This window comes from Hemiscyllium ocellatum, chromosome 47 (assembly GCF_020745735.1).
Source record: "Hemiscyllium ocellatum isolate sHemOce1 chromosome 47, sHemOce1.pat.X.cur, whole genome shotgun sequence".
Classification (NCBI taxonomy): Eukaryota; Metazoa; Chordata; class Chondrichthyes; order Orectolobiformes; family Hemiscylliidae; genus Hemiscyllium; species Hemiscyllium ocellatum.
In genome coordinates, this window is record NC_083447.1 from 20,938,625 (window position 1) to 20,961,227 (window position 22,603).

The 22,603-nt window shown below is 41.6% G+C and overlaps 2 protein-coding genes across 4 annotated transcripts in view; both read right to left on the reverse strand.

Annotated features, from left to right (window-relative positions):
* Nucleotides 1-22,603, reverse strand: part of LOC132836766 (mitogen-activated protein kinase-binding protein 1-like) — a 172,255-nt gene that overhangs the window by 145,421 nt on the left and 4,231 nt on the right. For 2 of the 3 annotated variants that reach the window (XM_060856219.1, XM_060856218.1), the window contains exon 2: nt 2,470-2,561. In XM_060856219.1, coding sequence (XP_060712202.1) covers nt 2,470-2,561 — 92 coding nt within the window. Of the gene's footprint in view, nt 1-2,469; nt 2,562-17,845; nt 18,002-22,603 lie in introns of those variants that run through there. The other variant, XM_060856220.1, reaches the window with a different exon arrangement.
* Nucleotides 3,819-22,603, reverse strand: part of LOC132836765 (uncharacterized) — a 179,964-nt gene continuing 161,179 nt past the window's right edge. Inside the window, exon 30 of the transcript XR_009647396.1 lies at nt 3,819-3,833. The gene's annotated coding sequence lies outside the window, so the exon portion shown is untranslated. The remainder of the gene's footprint in view (nt 3,834-22,603) is intronic.

Here is a 22,603-nt window from a genome sequence, read left to right on the forward strand (position 1 = left end):
GGAAGGGGCATACAAATTGGTCAAACAAACATTGCAGCAGCATAACTGAAGATTGGGAGCAATTTAGATTTCAGAAAAGGATGAAGGGATGTATAGAACACAAGAGCAAGCTTGCAGGGAACATGCCTGTAGAAGCTTTTATAAGCAATATGCACATAAAGAGAAAAATATTGGTGATGACAAATGTTGGTTCCTTACAGTCAGAAACAGTGGAAGTTATAATGGGGAACAAATAGATGGTTCTGTCTCCACAAGGAGGACTCAAATAACATTCCAAATATGTTGGGGAATACAGGGGAAGGAACTGAAAAAAAATGGTGTTGGGAAAATTAATGGGATTAAAAGCCAGCAAATCTATGCACCAGGGTGCTTAAAAGGGAGTGAAATAGAAATAGTGGATGCGTTGGTGGTCATCTTTCAAGATTATACAGATTCTAGAACAGTTCCAATGAATTGGAGGGTTAGTTAATGTATCTAAAATATTATCTAAAATGGAGGCAGAGAGAAAACAGGGAATTATAGACTGGCTAGCTTGGCATTGGTAGTAGGGTCAATGCTAGTGTCCATTATAGAAGAGTTAATAGCATAGCACTTGGAAAACAGTTACAGAATTAGAATTAGTTACAGTCGGCATGGATTTACAAAAGAGAAATCTTTACTAACCAATCTACTGGAATTTTGTGAGAATGTAACTAGCACAGTTGATAAGGAAGAACTGGTGGATGTGGTTTATTTGGACTTTCAGAAGGCTTCTCATAAGATATCACACAAGAGATTAGCATGCAAGATTAAAGCATAAGGTATCCTCAGCTTTCAAAAATTTGCTTTACATCACTTTCTTTTTACGAAAGACCTACATTAGTACCTGTTTCACAAACCAAAAGAAATCTAAAGAGGATTTTCATTTTTACAAGGCGAAGTTTTTCTCATATAAATGAATGCTTCTCCACTTTACACCATTTTGGCTTACGAAAGGTTTCATAGGAATGCTCTACTTTCGGATAGCTGAGTTGGGGGGGGGGGGGGAGATGCGCTGTGATGATGATGCAAGAATGCACTGCTGCCTCGCAGTGCCAGTGACCTGGGTTCAATTCCCGTCTCAGGCAACCGTCTGTGTGGAGTTCGCACATTTTCCCACTGTCTGCGTGGGTTTCTTCTGGTGTTCCGGTTTCCTCTCAGTCCAAAATTGTGCAGGTTAGGTGAATTAGCCACATTAGCTAAATTGCCTGTAGTGTTAGGTGAAGGGGTAAATGTAGGGGAATGGGTCTGGGTGGGTTGCTCTTTGGATGGTTGGTGTGGACTTGTTGGGCCGAAGGTAATCTAATCTAAAAAAAGGATACCTCCGGATGATTTGATCACGTTGAGAGAACGGGTGAAGTTATGGCAGATTTATAATGTGGACAAATTAGAGATTCCACATTAAAACACAGAACACTATAACACAGGAATAGACTCTTCAGTCCACAATGCCTGTGCCACTTAAATAATCTCATCTGCGTGGATATGGTCTATATCCCTCTATTCCTTGCATGTTCAGGTTTGTCTAAATTCCTTTTGAAGTAGGTTGTAAAAACAGAAAGGTAAGTTATTTTAATGGCAATAGATTGCGAAAGAGACCTGGGAGACCCGAAGACCATTGAAAGCAAGCATGATGGTGCAACAAGCGATGAAGGTACATGGCAATGTTGGCCTTCGTGAAGAATTCGGGATATGACACACAAATCTACAAAATTCCAGTACTGCTCGGGGTAGGATAAATGTGGAAATGGCTTTTCCCAAAAACTGTGAAACTCAAAACTTGGTCACAATCTAAGGATGTAGGTTGGACTGCATGGTACGGGGGGTAAGAGAATTTTTTCACCCAGAGGTGAGCCTGTGTAATTTTCTGCCACAGAAAGCAGATGGCCAAAATAGTGAATATTTTCAGAAGCAGTTAGATATAATTCTTCGGGAAAGGGCTAAGTTAAATGATTGGACATGATTATAATGAATGGCAAAGAATGCTCGAATGGCTGACATTTGTTAGTATTTTCTGTTTCTACATTCAACTGGAGGCAACAGACCGAAGTATCTACTTGCTTCTTATTAGGAATATCAATCTGCTACATCCTAAATACTATGGTTGAGATAAAGAAATTAAAATGGTGCAAATCTGCACCATCTTTTTCATTTGTGGTGTATTATGGAGGTATTTCCAGTAGCAGTTATACGCCAGTAGACAGCTGTTTATTTTTTTTAAAATTGCACAATTTTGGATATCCTACATTATTTATTAAAATGTTTAAAAATATTGACAAACAAAATGATGTTTCTGTATTTCTACAGTTATATAGCAGGTAAAATAACATGCAAAGCAGAGGTCAATGTGCAGAAGTGTTGTTCTGCTTGGTTCTAAAAGAGAGCTTGTTACCCAACAAACTTGTACCATTAATGCTTACACATCAATCCCACAATGCCTTTGCCACTTACCCTGCCGGATATGCCACTACTCCTGTGGTTAAATCACAGGCTAAACTACTGCTGCTGGAAGCTGTAATTCCAATTACTTTGTCCAGAGTAATCTGAAGAGAAAGAAAATTCTCAAATTAAATGGCATTCAAGAAGTCAATTAAAAGGTCGTTTAAAGAACAAAGGAAAATCTATTGACGTTACATTACATCAGCCCAATCAAGCTGAAGTGTATTTTATGAACCAAGACGTTGTTTCTTTCATCAACCCAAAAACTGTGCACAAAATCAAAATATTGGTTCAGATCTGGAATTCAATGCCTGGAAATGCAAAGATTACAAAGGATGAATGAGGAGGAATGATAATTAAATGAGAAAACACTCGCTTATCTAAAATGTACAAGGCAAAAAAACTCTTGAAAACAAATTCCTTACTTGAAGTTTTTGTTGCTATCTTACGAGAATGAACATGATTGAAAAATAAATTATTTGAGGATAGCAGGAAGGCGTAATTTGTCTTTAAACCTATGCCATCATTTCAGCAGGACACTCAATTATAAATGCTTTTCAAGTTAAATACCTTAGACAGAACTGCCTTGCCCATTTGGGTTACTTTTTGTTTTATAAGGAGGAAGATATTTTTCGTTTAAGTACCAATAAAAGCAATACGAGCAGGAGAGACCATATGTCCCTTCAAGCTTCATGAACCATTCAATAAGACAGCAGCTGATCATGGCGCTGGAAAAGCACCGTCAGTCAGGCAGCATCCGAGGAGCAGGAGAGGCAAAGTTTCGGACAGCCTTGACTTCACTTTCCTGCCTGCCCTACATAATCCTCAACTATTCAGAGTACAATGATCTGTTTGAATATGTTCAAAATCAATGATGCTCACTGGGAAGTTCCTGCCCATCCTGATCCTTGAGAGTCCTTGGTTTGAAACTGCTCCCAAAGTTCTCAATTCTCCCAGCAGGGAAAACTTACATCCAGCATCTATTCTTTCAAGCTCCCTTAGAAAATTTCATTTCAATAAAATCACCTCATTCCAGCTGCTAAATAATCCATAAAACATCACCCTGAAGAATTAACTTCACAAACCTTATCTGAACAGCCTTCACCGCTAATACCTCTCAAATAATGCTAACTAACATTATGAATACAGTAGGGACAGTCTAACAATTACCCTCTCACCATAGTGTAACTTTTCTACTATAATTGATTGAATATTTAGAGTGTAAGTTTGCTAGCTGAGCTGTAGGTTTGATATCCAGACGTTTCATTACCTGGCTAGGGCTCTGATGAAAAATCATCTAGGCTCAAAATGTTGGCTTGTTCTCTCTGGATGGATGCTATCTGACCCACTGTGATGCTTTCGGTTTGGAATCTTACCTAGATCAGGATCCAAAAGTAAAAAAAAACTTCAGGAATTCACAGCTATAACCACAAGTATGCTTTGGGGAATAATCTGTAAATCCATCTCTAGGGATTATTTTTAAAAACAAACCACTAGAATGATTGAGTGGGCAATGGAAACAAAATCATAACTTGTTAATGTTATAGAAAGAACACCTATTCAGCTCAGATATGTGACCATCTTAACTCCTTGTGTTTATCTCTTTCCTCTGAAATGTTTTGATTGGCTTGTTACTGCATGTTGTGATTAATGCTCGTGATCTCAAGTGGAACAGTGTATTTCCTAACTTTCACATTTATGCTTCTAGAACTAATCCTACATGTATGCTTCTGATTTTGGCACAGTAAAATACCCTTATTCAATGCTTGTCCAGCTCTATGCCATTCCACCCACTTCCTATGAAGTAATGTTTTGATAACCATGTTTTACCTATGAATTTCCACGGACTTGATTCATACAGCACTGGAAGAAACTCTTTACTGTGTAAGCTCTCTTTAAAGAGGTATGATTTCTCCAAAAACCTGAAAACTTCCTTGTTAACTGCAGATCCATTCCCTTATGGAAATTACTGTCTATGTGAGCTGCTTCCACAACTCTTTCAAGCAATGCACTTCAGATCTTCTCAATGTGTCAATAAAAGTTTTGTTTGGCTTTCTTAGCTTTTTTTCCCCTCAATTAATGTTGAACTGTTATTTTAAATCTGTGGCTTTGAACCATGCCTCATTCATCTGTCAACTGCCTTCATCCTGGGTGAAGTTGTGGAGTTTTGAAGTTATCAAGATATTGATCAAATTTCAAATTAATTATTCATTTCACCCTTCTGAGGGTTAACTGATTTCACTCCACAGATATTGCCAGACCTACTGAGCGTTTCCAGCAATTTGATTTTGTTTTAAATGGGTTATACTTCAACTATTATTGCCACTATATTTTGCGTTGTACATTGTTATTTATGATGTTGAATTTAAACTTGAAACCAAGGGCTAACGTTTTGTGATATCAGGAAGACTTTGTTGACCTTAAACTAAATGATAGGCGAGACACATGGAACTGCTAAAATCATTTCACTAAAGGCTGGCATGCAGGTATAGCAAATACAGCAGAAAACAAATGGAATGTTAAACTTTATGGCAAGGAAACTGATTGATACAGACGAGAGATGGAGAGCTAGATGATGTGGTGCAATGAGAACAACCTCTCAATGTCATCAAAACTAAAGGACTGATCATTGATTTCAGAAAGAACATGCCCTCCCACCTACGTCAACGGAACTGAGGTTGAGATGGTGGAGAGCGTCTAGTTCCTCTGACAATAACCAGCAAGCGATCCTGGACTTCCCACATAGATGCGATGGTCAAGAAGGCACAACAACGCTGCCTTTTCCTCAAACAGCTGAGGATATTTGGCATGTCCAATTCCTACTAATGCACCATTGAAAGCCTACAGACCGGGTGCATAACAACCTGGCATGGTAACTGCACTGTTCTGGACCATAAACTATAGAAGATTGTGTGCACAGCCCAGACCATCCCGGAAGTCAACCTTCCATTCATAGACTCAATTTACACGGTTCACTGCTGCCAACATCATCAATGACCAGTCGCACCCCAGTAATCTCCTACAACCACTTCTGTCAAGCCGGAGATACAGAAGCCTGAACACATGCAACAGTAGGTTTAGGAGCAGTTTCTTCCCATCTGTTATTAGACTGATGAATGGACCCTGGAACAGGTGTTCGTGTATCCTGGTGGCTACCTTTCTTCCTGTTTGTCCTACGTAGTGTTTGTGGCAGTCCTTGCATGGAATTTTGTAGACGACGTTGGTTTTGTCCATGGGTTGTACTGGGTCTTTTAAGTTTGTTAGTTTTTGTTGGAGTGTGTTGGTGGGTTTGTGTGCTACTACGATTTCGAGGGGACTTAGTAGTCTGGCTGTCATTTCTGAAACTTCTTTGATGTATGGCAAGGTGGTTAGGGTTTCTGGCTGTGTTTGGTCTGCTTGTCGTGGTTTGTTCTTGAGGAATCTGCGGACTGTATTTTTTTTTTTTTTGAGTATCCATTCTTCTTGAATACGTTGTACAGGTGGCTCTCCTCTGCTTTCCGAAGTTCGTCTGTGCTGCGGTATGATGTGGCTCGTTGGAATCGTGTCCTGATACAGCTTCGTTTGTGTCTGTTGGGATGGTCCCTAGTGTACATTGTTCTATATTTCTATGTTCTATATTTCTATGTTCTTAGAAAAATACAGTGCAGTACAGGCTCTTCGGCCCTCGATGTTGCGCCGATCCAAGCCCACCTAACCTACACTAGCCCACTTTCCTCCATATGCCTATCCAATGCCCGTTTAAATGACCATAAAGAGGGAGAATCCACCACTGCTACTGGCAGGGCATTCCATGAACTCACGACTCGCTGAGTAAAGCATCTACCCCTAACGTCTGTCCTATACCTACCACCCCTTAATTTAAAGCTATGCCCCCTCGTAATAGCTGACTCCATATGTGGAAAAAGGTTCTCATGGTCAACCCTATCTAAACCCCTAATCATCTTGTACACCTCTATCAAGTCGGTTGGTAGGGCTGTTTGTTCTGGTCTTTGCATTAATGCTTCTGCTACGAATCCTGATAGCGGAGATCCCATGGGAGTGTCATTGGTTTGTTTGTAGATTATGTTGTTGAAGGTGATGTGGGTGGTGAGGCACAGGTCCACTAGCTTCATTATGTTTTCATTGGTAATGTGATTGACGGTGGTTGGGGTGTGTGTGATGGTCTCTTCTAAAAAGTGTGGCAAGTATTTCCTTTGCCAGATCGATGTTGATGGAGCTGAACAGTGCTGTTATGTTGAATGAGATCATTGTTTCATCTTCCTCTATTTTGGTGTTTTTGATTTTTAGGAATTCCTGGGTGGAGTCGTTGGAGTGCTGTGACTCTTCTATTAGGTATTTCAGTCTTGCATGTAGTTCTTTGGCCAGTCTGTAAGTTGGTGTTCCGGGTAGTGAGACTATGGATCTGAGGGGGGCTCCTGGCTTATGGATTTTTGGTAGTCCATAGAATCATGGGGTGCTGGTCCCGTCTGGTTTCATTTTCTGGAATTCCATCTTGTTTAATTGTCTGGAATTGTGTAATTTTCTTCGGAGATATGTAATTTGGTTTCCTAGTTGTGGGGTCGGGTCTAGCGCCACTGTTGGTATGTAGGTGTCTGTGAGTAGTGCATTGGCTTTCTCAATGTAGTCCTTTCTGATCAGGATGAGTGTGAGCCAACCTTCGTCTGCAGGTAATATAATGATGTTTTTGTCTTTTTGAGGTTTTCTAGGGCTTTCTTGTGTGTTCAGTTTGTTTTCTTCCCTCTTTCAGCTCAGAGTAGGTGCAACTGTCTGTCTGATCGTTTGTTGTGTTTCTTCCGTGAGTTTGTTGTCCTTCAATGTGGTTTCTTAAACTTAAACAAACTTAAAAGACCCAGTGCATCCCATGGACAAAACTAACGTCGTATACAAAATTCCATGCAAGAACTGCCAGAAACACTAAATAGGACAAACAGGAAGAACATTAGCCACCAGGATACACGAACACCAATTAGCCACAAAAAGACACGACCCTCTCCCTCGTAGCCCTACACACTGAGGGAAAAAAACCACCATTTCGACTGGGACAACACATCTATCCTGGGACAGACTAAGCAAAGACATGCCAGAGAATTCCTAGAGGCCTGGCACTCCAACCACAACGCCATAAACAAATACATAGATCTAGATACCATCTATCAACCCCTCAGAAAACGAACAGGAAATGACATCACCACAAACCCCAGGAACCCCATCCAGGACAAACATATAAATAGGAAGCAGGAGACAACAGCTTTGCTTCACTTGGAGGTCGCCACTGATGTTGTTACCTAGCCAGGTAATGAAACGTCTGGATATTAAACCTACAGTTCAGCAAGTAAACCTCAACCTGAGCTACAAACCCTCACAAACCTTGCAAAGATTGATTATTTATCGTCGTGTGTACCGAAGTACAGTGACAAGCTTTGTTTACCAAAAGTACAGCCAGATCCTGGTAAGCAAGGATGCACAGATCAATAAGTCTTAGAGGCTTACAGGCTGAAGAAGGACTTGTGCCTGAAACGTCGATTCTCCTGTTCCTTTGATGCTGCCTGACCTGCTGCGCTAATGTAGGATTAATTCTAAAAGCATAAATGTGAAAGTTAGGAAATACACTGTTCCACTTTAAATCACGAGCATTAATCACAACATGCAGTAACAAGCCAATCAAAACATTTCAGAGGAAAGAGATAAACACAAGGAGTTAAGACGGTCACATATCTGAGCTGAATAGGTGTTCTTTCTATAACATTAACAAGTTATGATTTTGCTTCCATTGCCCACTCAATCATTCTAGTGGTTTGTTTTTAAAAATAATCCCTAGAGATGGATTTACAGATTATTCCCCAAAGCATACTTGTGGTTATAGCTGTAAATTCCTGAAGTTTTTTTTAAACTTTGATTCCTGACCTAAATAAGATTCCAAGCCAAAAACAACAAACGTTGGAGATCACAGTGGGTTAGACAGCATCCATCCAGAGAGAACAAGCCAATATTTTGACCCTAGATGACTTTTCATCAGACCCCTCTCTGCTCTCTCCCTCCATGGATGCTGTCTGACCGGCTGCGATTGTCAGCATTGTTTTCAGGAGATTCCTGCATTTGCACTAATTTGCTCCCACTGACACTCCAAGCTACTATCTTCCAGGTACAGAAGCCCATTTCTGTGTTAGTGTTAAACAAAATACTAACAACATGATATATTACATCCACCACAAGACATACTGAGCAGCTGAAATCGTATTTTTGTTTGATTTCTGGTTTCCAGATTTTCGTTTTTGTTCTAGTGCCTGTGTTTACCAACACACACAGACCAGGAATTTACCTGAATTAAAGGACTAGCCTTAATGATAATCACTGATGTTGCTCAAAGTACTTTAAGCTAAAGTACTTGAAGCAACATCAGTGATTAGTTTTAGCTTAAAAGTATATTAGCATAAAGCTCACTTGCTCATAAGCAAGTCACTTAGTCCTCTTCCCCCTCACAACTGCAGTATATTCAGACGTGTAATCAATTTTCTAAACAGATCATACAAGAATTGGCAATACACTTAGCTCACCAATACTACTTGAGGCTTACCTCCAGTCCAAAAATCTGTAAAATTTTAGTAGTCATTTGTCACATTGCAAGAAGGAATTAACAGTCATTCAAAGTTGCAATTGCAAATATTTGAAATCTCAACCACTAACTTCTGTAAACCTCAGATAAATTGAAAAGGTACAAATAATCAATTGATTAATTGGAAATGTTAATCACATTCACCCCTTATATGAATAGGATGATCCTCCTTCATCCTCTTACATGGTTGATCACATCATAGGAACATAGCACTTAGTAATCGAAACCCCTTCAGGCCTATTCCACTATTCAATATCATGGTGCATCTAGTCGTGGTCTCAGCTCCACTTTTTAATCTGCATCCCATTGCCCTCAATTCCCTTATCGATGAAAAATCTAACTCAGCTGTGAATAATTTTAAACTTCCAGCCTGTACTATCTCCCGAGAAGATAATTCTACCTAACAAAAATAACTGAACAAAAAATAATTTTCCTTGACAGTCTTAAAAGGGAGATTTACTATTTTTAAGCGATTCATCCTTATTTGAATCTCCCTCAAGAGGAAATATCATCCTGGTATCCACCTTCTCCAGTCATTCTGATAACCACCATTTGTGGCTGTACTAAGCTGTGAACTGGCCCACAGAAACAAAAATGTCAACACTAACGGAGGAGTCACAAAGGATAGACTGGTCACATTGCCACAGAAAGTTCTAGTCAGTTGGATTGTGTGCATTGTGGTCAAAAGGTGTTTTACTGAAAAATCCTTTCCACATTTCCATCAACAGACCCGCATGTCACATCAAGGTTCGGTGGGAAGGGAGATTTTAGACCCTGGCCAACAATTCCCCAGTTTACAGAATACTTTATAGCCAAAACCTCCAAAGCTATATCTGGGAAGAGACCAAAAGATTCTTGCTCAGGCTTATCCATTTCCTCTCATTTCATAAATTAGTAGTCTTCCATTTGACCACACGTAAAATCATAGAATCTCTACGGTATGGAAGCAGGCCATTCAGCCCATTGAGTCAACACCAACTTGGAGGAAACACTGAGCATGGCAAGGTCCCAGAAAGTATTTTGATAATGTTCATCACCAAGAGTGAATCAGCTACTGACCAAGCTGGTTGAATTCTAAAGGGGATAGCTGCTTGACTGTCTGGCAAGCAATAGGGGAAAAAAGAAACAAACAAACAATTGTTAACCAACAGGGAACAACAAACTTGAATTCATCTCCTTACCAGAGATGCATCTGTTCATGACAATGAGATTGACCACTGCACATTTCTCACGGAGGCAAAATCCCATATTCACAACCAGGACACTTGGGTCATGTGGCATGAATATTGTATTAAAGGTGATATTGTACACCAGAACTTTGTATCTGGTTGTTGTGGTGGTTAAGACACTGAACATTTTTATACAGGTTGGCAATAAAAAGTTGTTATAGCCCTCTCAGACCATAAATTTAGAACATAGAACATAGAAAAATACAGCGCAATACAGGCCCTTCGGCCCTCGATGTTGCGCTGATCCAAGCCCACCTAACCTACACTAGCCTACTATCTTCCATATGCCTATCCAATGCCCATAAAGAGGGAGAGTCCACCACTGTTACTGGTAGGGCATTCCATGAACTCATGACTCGCTGAGTAAAGAATCTACCCCTAACATCAGTCCTATACCTACCACCCCTTAATTTAAATCTATGCCCCCTCGTAATATCTGACTCCATACTTGGAAAAAGGTTCTCATGGTCAACCCTATCTAAACCCCTAATCATCTTGTACACCTTTATCAAGTCACCCCTAAACCTTCTTTTCTCCAATGAAAACAGCCCCAAGTGCCTCAGCCTTTCCTCATATGATCTTCCTACCATACCAGGCAACATCCTGGTAAACCTCCTCTGCACCTGTTCCAGTGCCTCCACATCCTTCCTATAGTATGGCGACCAAAACTGCACACAATACTCCAGATGCGGCCGCACCAGAGTCTTATACAACTGCAACATGACCTCAGGACTCCGGACCTCAGTTCCTCTACCAATAAAAGCCAGTATGCCATATGCCTTCTTCACAGCACTATTTACCTGGGTGGCAACTTTCAGAGATCTGTGTACATGGACACCAAGATCCCTCTGCTCATCCACACTACCAAGTATCCGACCATTAGCCCAGTACTCCATCATCTTGTAACTCTTACCAAAGTGAATCACCTCACGCTTACCTACATTGAACTCCATTTGCCACCTTTCTGTCCAGCTCTGCAGCTTATCTATATCCCGCTGTAACCTGCCACATCCTTCCTCACTGTCAACAACTCCACCGACTTTCGTATCATCCGCAAACTTGCTCACCCAACCTTCTAGCCCCTCCTCCACGTCATTTATAAAAATGACAAACAGCAATGGTCTCAAAACAGATCCTTGCAGAACACCGCTGGTAACTGCACTCCAAGATGTGAATATGGGACTTTGCCATCAACTACTATCCTCTGTCTTCTTCCAGCCAGCCAATTCCTAAACCAAACCTCCAACTCACCCTCAATGCCATACCTCTATTTTTTGCAGTAGCCTACCATGGGGAACCTTATCAAACACCTTACTAAAATCCATATACACCATATCTACCGCTTTACCCTCATCCACCTCCTTAGTCACCTTCTCAAAGAATTCAATAAGGTTTGTGAGGCACGACCTGCCCTTCACAAAACCATGCTGACTATCCTTGATCACATTATTCCTATCCAGATGTTCATAAATCCTATCCCTTACAATTCTCTCTAAGACTTTGCCCACAACAGAGGTAAGACTCAACGGCATATAGTTACTAGGGTTATTCCTACTCCCCTTCTTGAACAAGGAAACCACATTTGCTATCCTCCAGTCTTCTGACGCTATTCCTGTAGACAACGAGGACATAAAAATCAAGGCCAATGGCTCTGCAATCTCCTCCCTTGCTTCCCAAAGAACTCTAGGATAAATACCATCAGGCCCAGGGGACTTATCTATTTTCACCCTTTCCAGAATTTCCAACACCTCTTCCTTACATACTTCAAAGCCATCCATTCTAATTAATTGTGACTCAATATTCACATTGGCAACAATGTCCTGTTCCTGAGTGAATACTGACAAAAAGTATTCATTCAGTGTCTCCCCAGTTTCTTCAGCCTCCGCACGCAACTTCCCACTACTATCCTTGACTGGACCTATTCCTACCCTAGTCATTCTTTTATTCCTGACATACCTATAGAAAGCCTTTGGGTTTTCCCTAATCCTACCAACCAAGGACTTTTCATGGCCCCTCCTTGCTGCTCTTAGCTCTCTCTTTAGATCCTTCCTGGCTACCTTATAACTCTCAATCGCCCCAATTGAACCTTCACGCCTCATCTTTACATAGGCCGCCCTCTTCCCTTTCACAAGGGATTCCAATTCCTTATTAAACCATGGCTCCCTCACACGACCCTTTCTCCCTGCCTGACAGGTACATACTTATCAAGGACACTCAATAGTTGCTCCTTGATCAAGCTCCACATATCGATTGTACCCTTCCCTTGAAGCCTACATTTCCAAGCCACGCATCCTAAGTCATGCCTCACCGCATCATAATTTCCCTGCCCCTAGCTATAACTCTTGCCCTGTAGTGCACACTTATCCCTCTCCACCACTAGAGTAAAAGTCACCGAGTTGTGGTCACTGTCTCCAAAGTGCTCACCTACCTCCAATTCTAACACCTGGCCTGGTTCGTTACCCAGAACCAAATCCAGTATGGCCTCACCTGTTGTTGGCCTATCTACGTATTGTGTTAGGAAACCCTCCTGCACACATTGGACAAACACCGACCCATCTAACGAACTCGAGCTATAGCTTTCCCAGTCAATATCTGGAAAGTTAAAGCCCCCATAACAACCACCCTATTACTTTCACTCTTCTCCTGAATCATCCTTGCAATCCTTTCTTCTACGTCTCTAGGACTATTAGGAGGCCTCTAGAAAACTCCTAACAAGTTATTCTTGTATTATAGAGACATGAGTGGTGGTGGTTTAACCCCTTAGGTTCATCTGTCTCATCTCCCACAATTTTGCCCTCACCTTTTTCCAGAACAATGACGGGGTTCCATTGTCCTTACTTTCCACTCACCAGTCTCCACATTCAAAGGATCATCCTACAACCAGCAGAATACCACCAATAAACACATTCTCCCTTTGCTCTTAGTATCAGTTCATAAGGGCTACGATCTCTTGGTCCACTCCTAATGTTTCCTCACACCCCCACTGCACCTTCTCATGTAATGGCAGAATGTGCAATATTTGCTTATTCAGCTCCTTCTCCTCATTGTCCAAGGCTCTAAACATACCTTCCAGGAGAAAAACTTGTACTCCTCTGAATCTAGTCCTGCATTCACTGCTCACATTGCAGTCTCCTTCACATTAGCAGGACCAAACACACATCAGATCAGTCTTGCTTAATACCTCCCCTCTATCTTTAGGAATGATCCTGACTTCACAACTGCTTGCCATTTCAATGAATTGCCTGGCATGTGCCTATCTCTCTCTCTCTATGACCGTCCACACCTCTCCCCTTTGCTTTCCTCTCCTTCTCTCACTCACTCCAACTACAACTCTCCCTTGCTCTAACCACTCCATGCCCACCCTCCGTGCACACAATCCCACTCACCCCACCCTGCAACCCCCCCCCCCCCCACCAACCCACCACACAGTTAACAAAATGAAAAAGGTATTTAAAAACCAAAGGAACTGTGGAAGTTGTAAATCAGAAACAAATTGAAACTGTTGGAAGAGCTGTCATGAACAGTATGCCAGGTTCCAAGTGATCGACTGATAGGGGACTCGAGTCAGAAGCACAGACAAACATTTCTGCAGCGGACAGCAAGACATCAGAATGGTGTGCTGCCAAAATCAAGGATATGTCTGAGGATGCAGAATATTCTTGAAGGGGAAAGGGACATTGGAACTAACAACATAGGACAAGATTCTGAGGAGAGAATATAGGAAGTTAGACAGAAGTTTAAAAAGGAGGTCCTTGAGGATAATAATATTTGGATTATTCCTGGTGTCACAAGCTAATGAGAGTAGGAATAGGAGTATAGAGCAAATGAATGCGTGGCTGAGGAGGGGGTGCAGGGTAGAAGGATTTACTTTTTTGGACATTGAAATCTCTTTGGGGGTAGAAGTGATCTAATTAATAAGGACAGAATGCACCTGAACTGGAAGGGGTCTCATACACTGGCAGGGAGATTTGCTAGAGCTGCTAGGGAGGATTTAAACGGTGTTTTCGTTTTGGGGGGGGGGGGGGGGGGGGGGGGAAGGAGTGGTGGTGGAGGTGGCAGCAGGTGCTGGTAGGGGGCAGCCAGGGAGAGTGAGGAAAGGGATCAGTCTGAGACAGGTAGTTGGGAAAAGGAGCAGGTAAAACAGTCAGGGCTGGCAGGAACAGAGCAGAGAACAAGGTAGGACTGATAAATTGAAGTGTATTTATTTCGAAGCAAGAGGCCCAACAGGTGAGGAAGATAAACTCAGGGCATGGTTGGGAACATTGGACTGGGATATCATAGCAATTACAGAAATGTGGTTTAGAGATTGTCAGGACTGTCAGCTTAAATGTTTCAGGGTATAGATGCTATATAGCAAGGATAGAAAGTGGAGGTAAGAGAGGAGGGGATTGGCATTTTTGATTAGGAATATCATGGCTGTACTTAGGGAGTATGTCCAGGGAAGTTATTTAAGGTTCGAACTAAGAAATAAGAAAGGAATGATCACCTTATTGGGATTGTACTTTAACCCCCCTTGCCCCCTAAAAGTAGGTAAATGTGAAATGTTGCATTTTGGAAAGGTAAATCGAGGCTGGAGGTATATACTTAGTGGTAAGATCCTGGAAACTGTTGCTAAACAGAGACCTTGGAGTGCAAGTTCATAGTTCCTTGAAAGCGGGGTTGTAGGTAGATAGGCTAGTGAAAGCATTTGGTATGCTTGCCTTTACTGGTCAGTGCATTCAATACAAGAGCAGGGAGGTCATGTGACAGGTGTACAGAACATTGGGTAGGCCACTTTTGGAATACTGCACGCAATTCTGGTTTCCCTGCTGTAAGAAGGATGTTGAGAAACTTGAAAGGGTTCAGAAAAGATTTACAAGGATGTTGCCAGGATTGGAGGGTTTAAGCTACAGAGAGAAGCTGAATAGGCTGGGGCAATTTTCCCTGGAGCAGAAGAGGCTGAGGGGCAATCTTGTTGAGGTTTATAATATCATGAGAGCATGGATCGGTTGAATAGGCAAGGTCTTTGCCTCAGAGTAGCAGAGTCCAAAACTTGGTCTAAGGTAAGAGGGGAAAGATTTAAAACAGATCTGAGAGGCAATGTTTTCACGCAGAGAGCGTCGGTGGTGTATGGAATGAGCTGTCAGAGAAAGTGGAGGCGGCTGGTACAATTATAACAGTTAAAAGACATCTGGATAGGTATATGAATCGGAAATTTGAGGGGGATAAGGGTAGAATGCTGGGAAATAGAACTAGATTAATTTAGGATGTATGGTCGGCATGGATGAGTTGGAACGAAATGTCTGCTTCCATGCTGTGCAACTCTATAACTAAGGTCTGGCAGCATTTATGGAGAGATAGCAGAGTTAACATTTCAGGTCAAGTGACTCTTCCTCAGAATCCAGGAAAGGTATTTGAATGATCATTCAAGTCTACTCTCTCAGATTTATCCAACATGACAGAGAACTGTCATGGGTAAGCTGTTAAGTATATTCAAAGTAAACGGATTTGTGGTCAGCAAGGGAATCAAGGGCCATCAGGATAAAGCAGAAAAGTAGAGTTGAAGTTTATCGGGTCAGTTATGATTTCATTGAACGAAGGAGTGGACTGGATTGTTGACTGGCCTATTTCTGATCCTCGATCTTATGATCTTATTTCCATCAGTTGGAATCTTAACAATATTTCTTGGCTTGCGTTCAGAATAGTCATTGGTAACAATACATGTTAGAACCAACAAAGGGACAGGTCATGTTAAAATTTAGTAATTAGAAATGAGCAAGAATTAGTTAATCTAATGTTGTGTGAATATTTATCCAATAAATCAACCATAATACTGAGTTATTGTTTAAGAGGGGAAAATGATAGAGTAAATTTGCAAGGAACAAAAACAGATTATAAAAGCAAGATCCTTTATGTTGTGCATTTCAGCATGGACTGCTTCATTATGTGAAGAGCCACAAATGGTGCTGAACATTGCACAATTATCAGCAAACATCCTCACTTCTAAACTTTTGGTGGAAGATCATTGATGAAGCAATGTAAGATGATTGGGTCTAGGACACTGTCCTGAGGAACTCCTGTAGAGCTGTCCTGCAGCTAAAATGATTGACCTCAAGACATTGGTAAGGCCTTTTCTGGAGTATTATGTGCAGTTCTGGTTATAGGAAAGATATTATTAAACTGGAGGGGGTACATAAAAAATTACTACGATGTTGCAGGGAATAAAAGGTTTGAGGTATAAAAATTTTTCACTGGAGTGTGGGAAGTTCAGGAGTGACCTGATTGCCTCTCATGATTATATAAAACCTCATAGATAAGGTGAATGACTGAGGCCTTTTGCCTAGGGTGGGAGAGTTCAAAGCAAGGTGGCAAACCTTGAATGACAGAATAAGGCAGCACGGTGGCGCAGTGATAGCACTGCTGCCTCACAGCGCCAGGAACCCGGGTTCGACTCCAGCCTCAGACGACAGTCCGTGTGGAGTTTGTAATTTTTCCAAGTGTTTACTTGGGTTTCCTCTGGGTGCTCCAGTTTCCTCCCACAATCCAAAAATGTGCAGGTGAGGTGAATTGGTCATGCTAAATTGCCCATAGCGTTCAGGGATGTGTAGGTTAGGGGTAAATGTAGAGCAATGGGTTTGGGTGGAATACTCTTCAGAGGGTCGGTGTGGACTTGTAGGGCCAAAGGGCCTGTTTCCACACTGTAGGGATTCTAAATAAAAAATACAGAGGAACCTCAATTATCCAAAGCACACTGGCAGGAGTAACATTGTTTAGCCAAGTATCAGGACCTTGCGATCTTGCCAAATAAGCAAATATTCTGATAATTGAATGCCAGATAAATCGAGGTTCAACTGTACAAAGATTTAAAAAGGACACGAGGGGCTACGTTTGCTTTAAAAACACTGAGCGGTTTGTGTATGGAAATCATAACAACCCCAGTGTGGAAGCAGGCCATTCAGCCTATCGAGTCCACACCAACTCTCCAAAGAACATTCCAACCCATCCCTGTAACCCTGTATGTCCCACAGCTAATCCACCTAGACTGAACAGCCTGGACACTAAGGGAAATTTATGTGGTCAATCCACCTACTTTGCACATCTTTGAATTGTGGGATGAAACCGGAGAATCCAGAGAAAACCCATGCAGACACAATGGAGAATGTACAAACCCCACATAGGCTACACCAGAGGGTGGAATCTAACCTGGATCTTGGCACTGTAGGGGGGCAATGCTCACCACTGAGCCACCATGTCACCTCGTCAGAGAAACTGCAGGTTCAGTTACAACATTTAGAAGACATTTGAATAATTACATGAATAGGAAAGCTACAGAGGGATATTGGCCAAGCACATAGGATTAGTTTAGTTTGGGAACATTATTGGTGTGAACTTGCACCAAAGGATCTGTTTCCATGCTGTATGCATGTATGACTATGCGCCAGGTACAACTCCTACCAGCAGAGAGTTTGCTCCAATATCCAAAGATTACAGTTTTGCTAGGAAAAACTGTGATGCCACACTGGGTCAAATGTGACCTTGATGTCAATGGCTGACACTCTCATCTCACCCAGAGTGCTGGAGGATGCTGTAATGCCATGCTTCTCGGAATCCTCGCACAGTTTGCCTTGTCCTAGGATGGATGTGTTGGCACGGTCGAAGTGGTTCCATCCTCACCTGTACGTATAGATACTAGTGAGAGAGATAATGTCTTTTTGTGACTAGTTGACGTTCATGTATCCTGGTGGCTAGTTTTCTGCCTGGTTGTCCAATGTAGTGTTTGTTACAATTCTTCCAAGGTATTTTGTAAATGACATTAGTTTGCTTGTTGTCTATAGAGGGTCCTTCAAGTTCATTAGCTGCTGTTGTAGTGTGTTGTTGGGTTTGTGGGCTACCACGATGCCAAGAGGTCTGAGTCGTCTGCCAGACATTTCCGAGATGTCTTTGATGTAGGAGAGAGTGGCTAGGGTTTCCAGAAATGTTTTGTCTGCTTGTTTTTGATGCTGAGAAATTGGCAGAATGTGTTCGTTGGGTACCCGTTCTTTTTAAAAAAACACTGTATTGGTAAGTCTCCTCTGCTCTTCGTAGTTCTTCTGTGCTGCAGCGTGTTTTCAGAAAATAGCTTCTGTAGTTCAGTATTTGGTTAGTATGTGTTGTTTTCCTACTGACCGCTGGTTTGAAGTTCCCCACTGTTCACTTTACTACGACATCTAGGAATGGCAGTTTGTTGTTGTTTTTCGCCTCTTTGGTGAAATTTATGCCAGTGAGGGTATTACTGATGGTCTTGAAGGCTTCCTCTAATTTGCTTTATGACAACACATCCATCCTGCGACAAGGCAAATAGAGACACTGCAAGAATTCAGAGAAGCATGGCATTCCAACCAGAACTCTATCAACAAACACATTGACTTGGATCCCATTTACCACCCCCTGAGAGGAAAAAGTACAGGAAGTAACATCATCACAGGAAATGACATCACCAACCCAAGGAAACCTAAACACACAAATGAAAAGCAGACCATACCACCAGTGCTTCATCCGGAGGCTCACTGATGATATACATGTTTTATCAGGTGTAGTATAGTGATAAAACACCTGAAAATGAACTTACCAGCTCAGCAAGCAAACCTACATCCAGAACCTCAACCTGAGCTACAAATCTTCTCAAAACCCACCAATCCTGGTTTTTCTAGCCTCTCTTTATAGCTCACACTCTCTAATCCAGGCAGCATCCTGGTAAACCTCTTCTGCACCCTCTCCAAAGCCTCCACACCCTTCCTGTAATGTGGCAACCAGAATTGATCACAGTAATCCAAGCGTAGTTTAAACAAAGTCTTATAAGGCTGCAATGTGACACTCTGACTCTTGTACTCAATTCCTCGACCAAATAAAGGCAAGCATGCCATATGCCTCCTTTACCACCCTATCCCACTTTCAGGGAGCTATGAACTTGAACCCCAACATCCCTTGTACATCAATGCTGTTCAGGGTCCTGCCACTAACTGTATACCTGAACATTTGATCTCCCAAAGAGCAGCACCTCACTTGCCCAGGTTAAACTCCATTTGCCATGCCTCACCCATTTCTGCAACTGATGTATATCGTCTTTATCCATTGACAACCTTCTACACTATCCACAACTCTACTGATCTCTCTCATCTGCAAACTTACAACCCCACCCATAAAAGTATATATTCACAAACCTTTTGAATCAATAGCAAGAGATAATGTCTCTGAGCCATCAATGCTTTATGAATGTTTTGCATCAAAGATCGTGTAGCTTGAATTCATCAGAAGTCCTATATTAGTTCAAGTTTTATTATATCTGAATGAGATCAGCATCTATGATATGTAAAAGACAACATTCTGATTAAAAGCTGAGAAAAACTGAAGTTTGAATATTACGTGGCAGCAAATGTGCAAGGTATTTTCTCCTCCCTCAAAAAATGTCCAAAGTGGAACTGGGTGATGTTCACTGTTTACAAGTGTTGCAACTTTTAGAGAAGCTGTATTTGATACATTTGAGTCACAAGCTTGGACAAGTGTTCAATAGGTTGAAAAGCTAAACTGCAGTAGATTCTTGGATTTTTGAGTTGCAATTTGTCATACCCCCAGGAAGGTGACATGCCTTTCACTTTCTCAATCAAATGAAAAAGCAATACTCAAGAATTTGAAAAGAAAACCAGGCAACTCAAAGACAGACCTTGGATCCAAATGACCAGCTACTAAAGTAAGGATGTTCCAATATTTGTGGTTAGTAAATATATCACCTAAAAGCAACAGAACCATGACAAAGTCAATGCGTCCCATCCTTGTGGTATGGACAGTTCATCCATAGAATGTATTGTTTTCCACCCAAGATATTTCTACATAATATCTGTCTTGTCTGTCCAACTTTTGAATAAAAAAGATATTTTAAAAGGTTTAAAGGGAATATAGTTTAAGTGTAATAGTATTAGAGGGGAAATATTCGTTTGCTTTGTAAGCCTATATGGCAGAGTTACTGTGCAGCTATTTGGATAATATTTAGAATGCAGGAAGGAACCAAGTTTACAGAAACAGAAAACATGCATAGCAAATTTTGCCATTCGTCTCCATTTTCACACAAAGGCAAAATTAGTGCTGTTTCCTTGAATGCATAGTATTCAGAAAAAAATAAAATACAGCTTAATGATCTAACAGCCACTACAAAGACATGGTTACAAGATCAAAGCAATGGATTAAATATTCATGAGTATGTGACTTTTTGAAAGGGTAGAGTGAAAGGAAAGGGTGGTAGTGTATCATTGTTGATACAGCGTGGAATAAAAAGGAAAAGAAAATATTGATAGGAGTAGTTTACAGGTCCCCTATTCGCAACTGTGGGATAGAAAATAAATCAGGAAAGAAGAGGGCATGCAAAAGCAGTACATTAATCATGGATGACTTTAATCTTCACGTAGATTGGGATAGTGAAATCGATAGGGAAGCCATGAGAAAATGTATCGGGGTCAGTTTCCTTGAACAATATGTTGTGGATCCAACCAGATTTCATGAATTAAGTCAGAGTAAAGATTTGCAGTAAATGCATGCAGACAAGGAGAGAATGTGCAAACGCCACAGAGAGTCACCTGGGAGTGGAAGCAAACTAGAGTCCCTGGCGCTGAGGTACACTTGACCTCCTGGCCACTGACTCCATGCCTCAGCTTGGTAAGTGCCTGAAGCTAAATGTAGAAGGTAGTTGCTGTTCAATTTTTCCCAATATGTTGAAAGGGTTCAGAAAATATCTTCAAGGATATTGCCATGCTTGGAAGGTTTGAGCTGTAGGCAGAAGCTGAATAGGCTGGGGTTGTTTTTCCAAGGGCGTTGGAGACTATGAGGTGACCTTATAGAGGTTTATAAGGTCATGAGAGGCATGGATAGAGTAAATAGACAAGGTCTTTTCCCTGGGGTGGGGGAGTCCAGAGCTAGGGGGCATTGGTTTAGGGTAAGAGGGGAAAGGTTTAAAAGGGACCTAAGGGGGAGCATTTTCATGCAGAGGTTGGCCCATGTATGGAATGAGCTGCCAGAGGAAGTGGAGGAGGCTGGTCCAATTACAACATTTAAAAGGCATCTGGACAGGTATATGAATAGTAAGGGTTTAGAGGGATATGGGCCAAATGCTGGTAAATGGGGCTAGATTAATTTAGGATATCTGGTCAGCATGGATGTGTTGGACCGAAAGGTTTGTTTACTTGCTGTACACCTCCATGACTATCCCTGGGAAACAGCAACTATAACATGAAGGCAGAGGCACTTAGGGTTGGAAACAACTGTGCTAAGCTTAAATAAGAGTAATTGCAAAACAATGATAACAGTGCTGACTGGAGTGGACTGGGGAAAGTGCTTAGCAACTAAGACAATTGAGGAACAATGGCAGACATTAGATCATAGTTCAAAGCAAATACATTTTCCACTGAGAAAGAATATTCTATGAAGGAGTTAAGCAAATCACAGTTAACCAGGGATGTTAAGGATGGCATCAGATTGAAAGAAAGATGGCACAATGGTTAGCACTGCTGCCTCAGTGCCAAGGACCCAAGCCTCGGGCAACTGCCTGTGTGCATGTTCTCCCCATGTCTGTGTGGGCTTCCTATGGGCACTCCAGTTTTCTCCAATAGTCCAAAGATGTGCATGTTAGGTGGATTGATCATGCTAAATTGCCTGTAATGTCTAGGGATGTGCAGGTTAGGTGGAATCCATGGAAACCTGTTTGGTAAAAACAATGACTGCAGATGCTGGAAACCAGATTCTGGATCAGTGGTGCTGGAAGAGCACAGCAGTTCAGGCAGCATCCAACGAGCAGCGAAATCGACGTTTCGGGCAAAAGCCCTTCATCAGAAAAAAAAGGAAGTGAGCTGTTTATAAATGTATATGATCAAGCAGAATTATCATGACTTTGTGAAGGGGAAAACATGCCTGACAAATTTACTAGATTTCTTTGAACATGTAAGAGGAAGATAAAGGGGAACCAGTGAATATAATATATTTGGATTGTCAGAAAGTATTTGATAAGATGTCACACATTAGGGTACTTAGTAGAGTCCACATAGTCAGATGTAGAAAGTTAGTGTACGATAAGCAGGATGTGGAAGTGTTGGACTGAGGTGGACAAGGTCAGAAGTCACATAACACCAGGTTATAGTCCAACAGGTTTATTTGAAATCACAAGCTTTCAGAGCGCTACCTCTTCATCAGGTGAAATCTGACCTTCTAACTTATGTGACTTCTCATCTTATGATTGCCATCTTTGTGGATGACAAAGATAAGTAGGAATGCAAGTGTTGTGGATAACAATATCTGCAGAGGG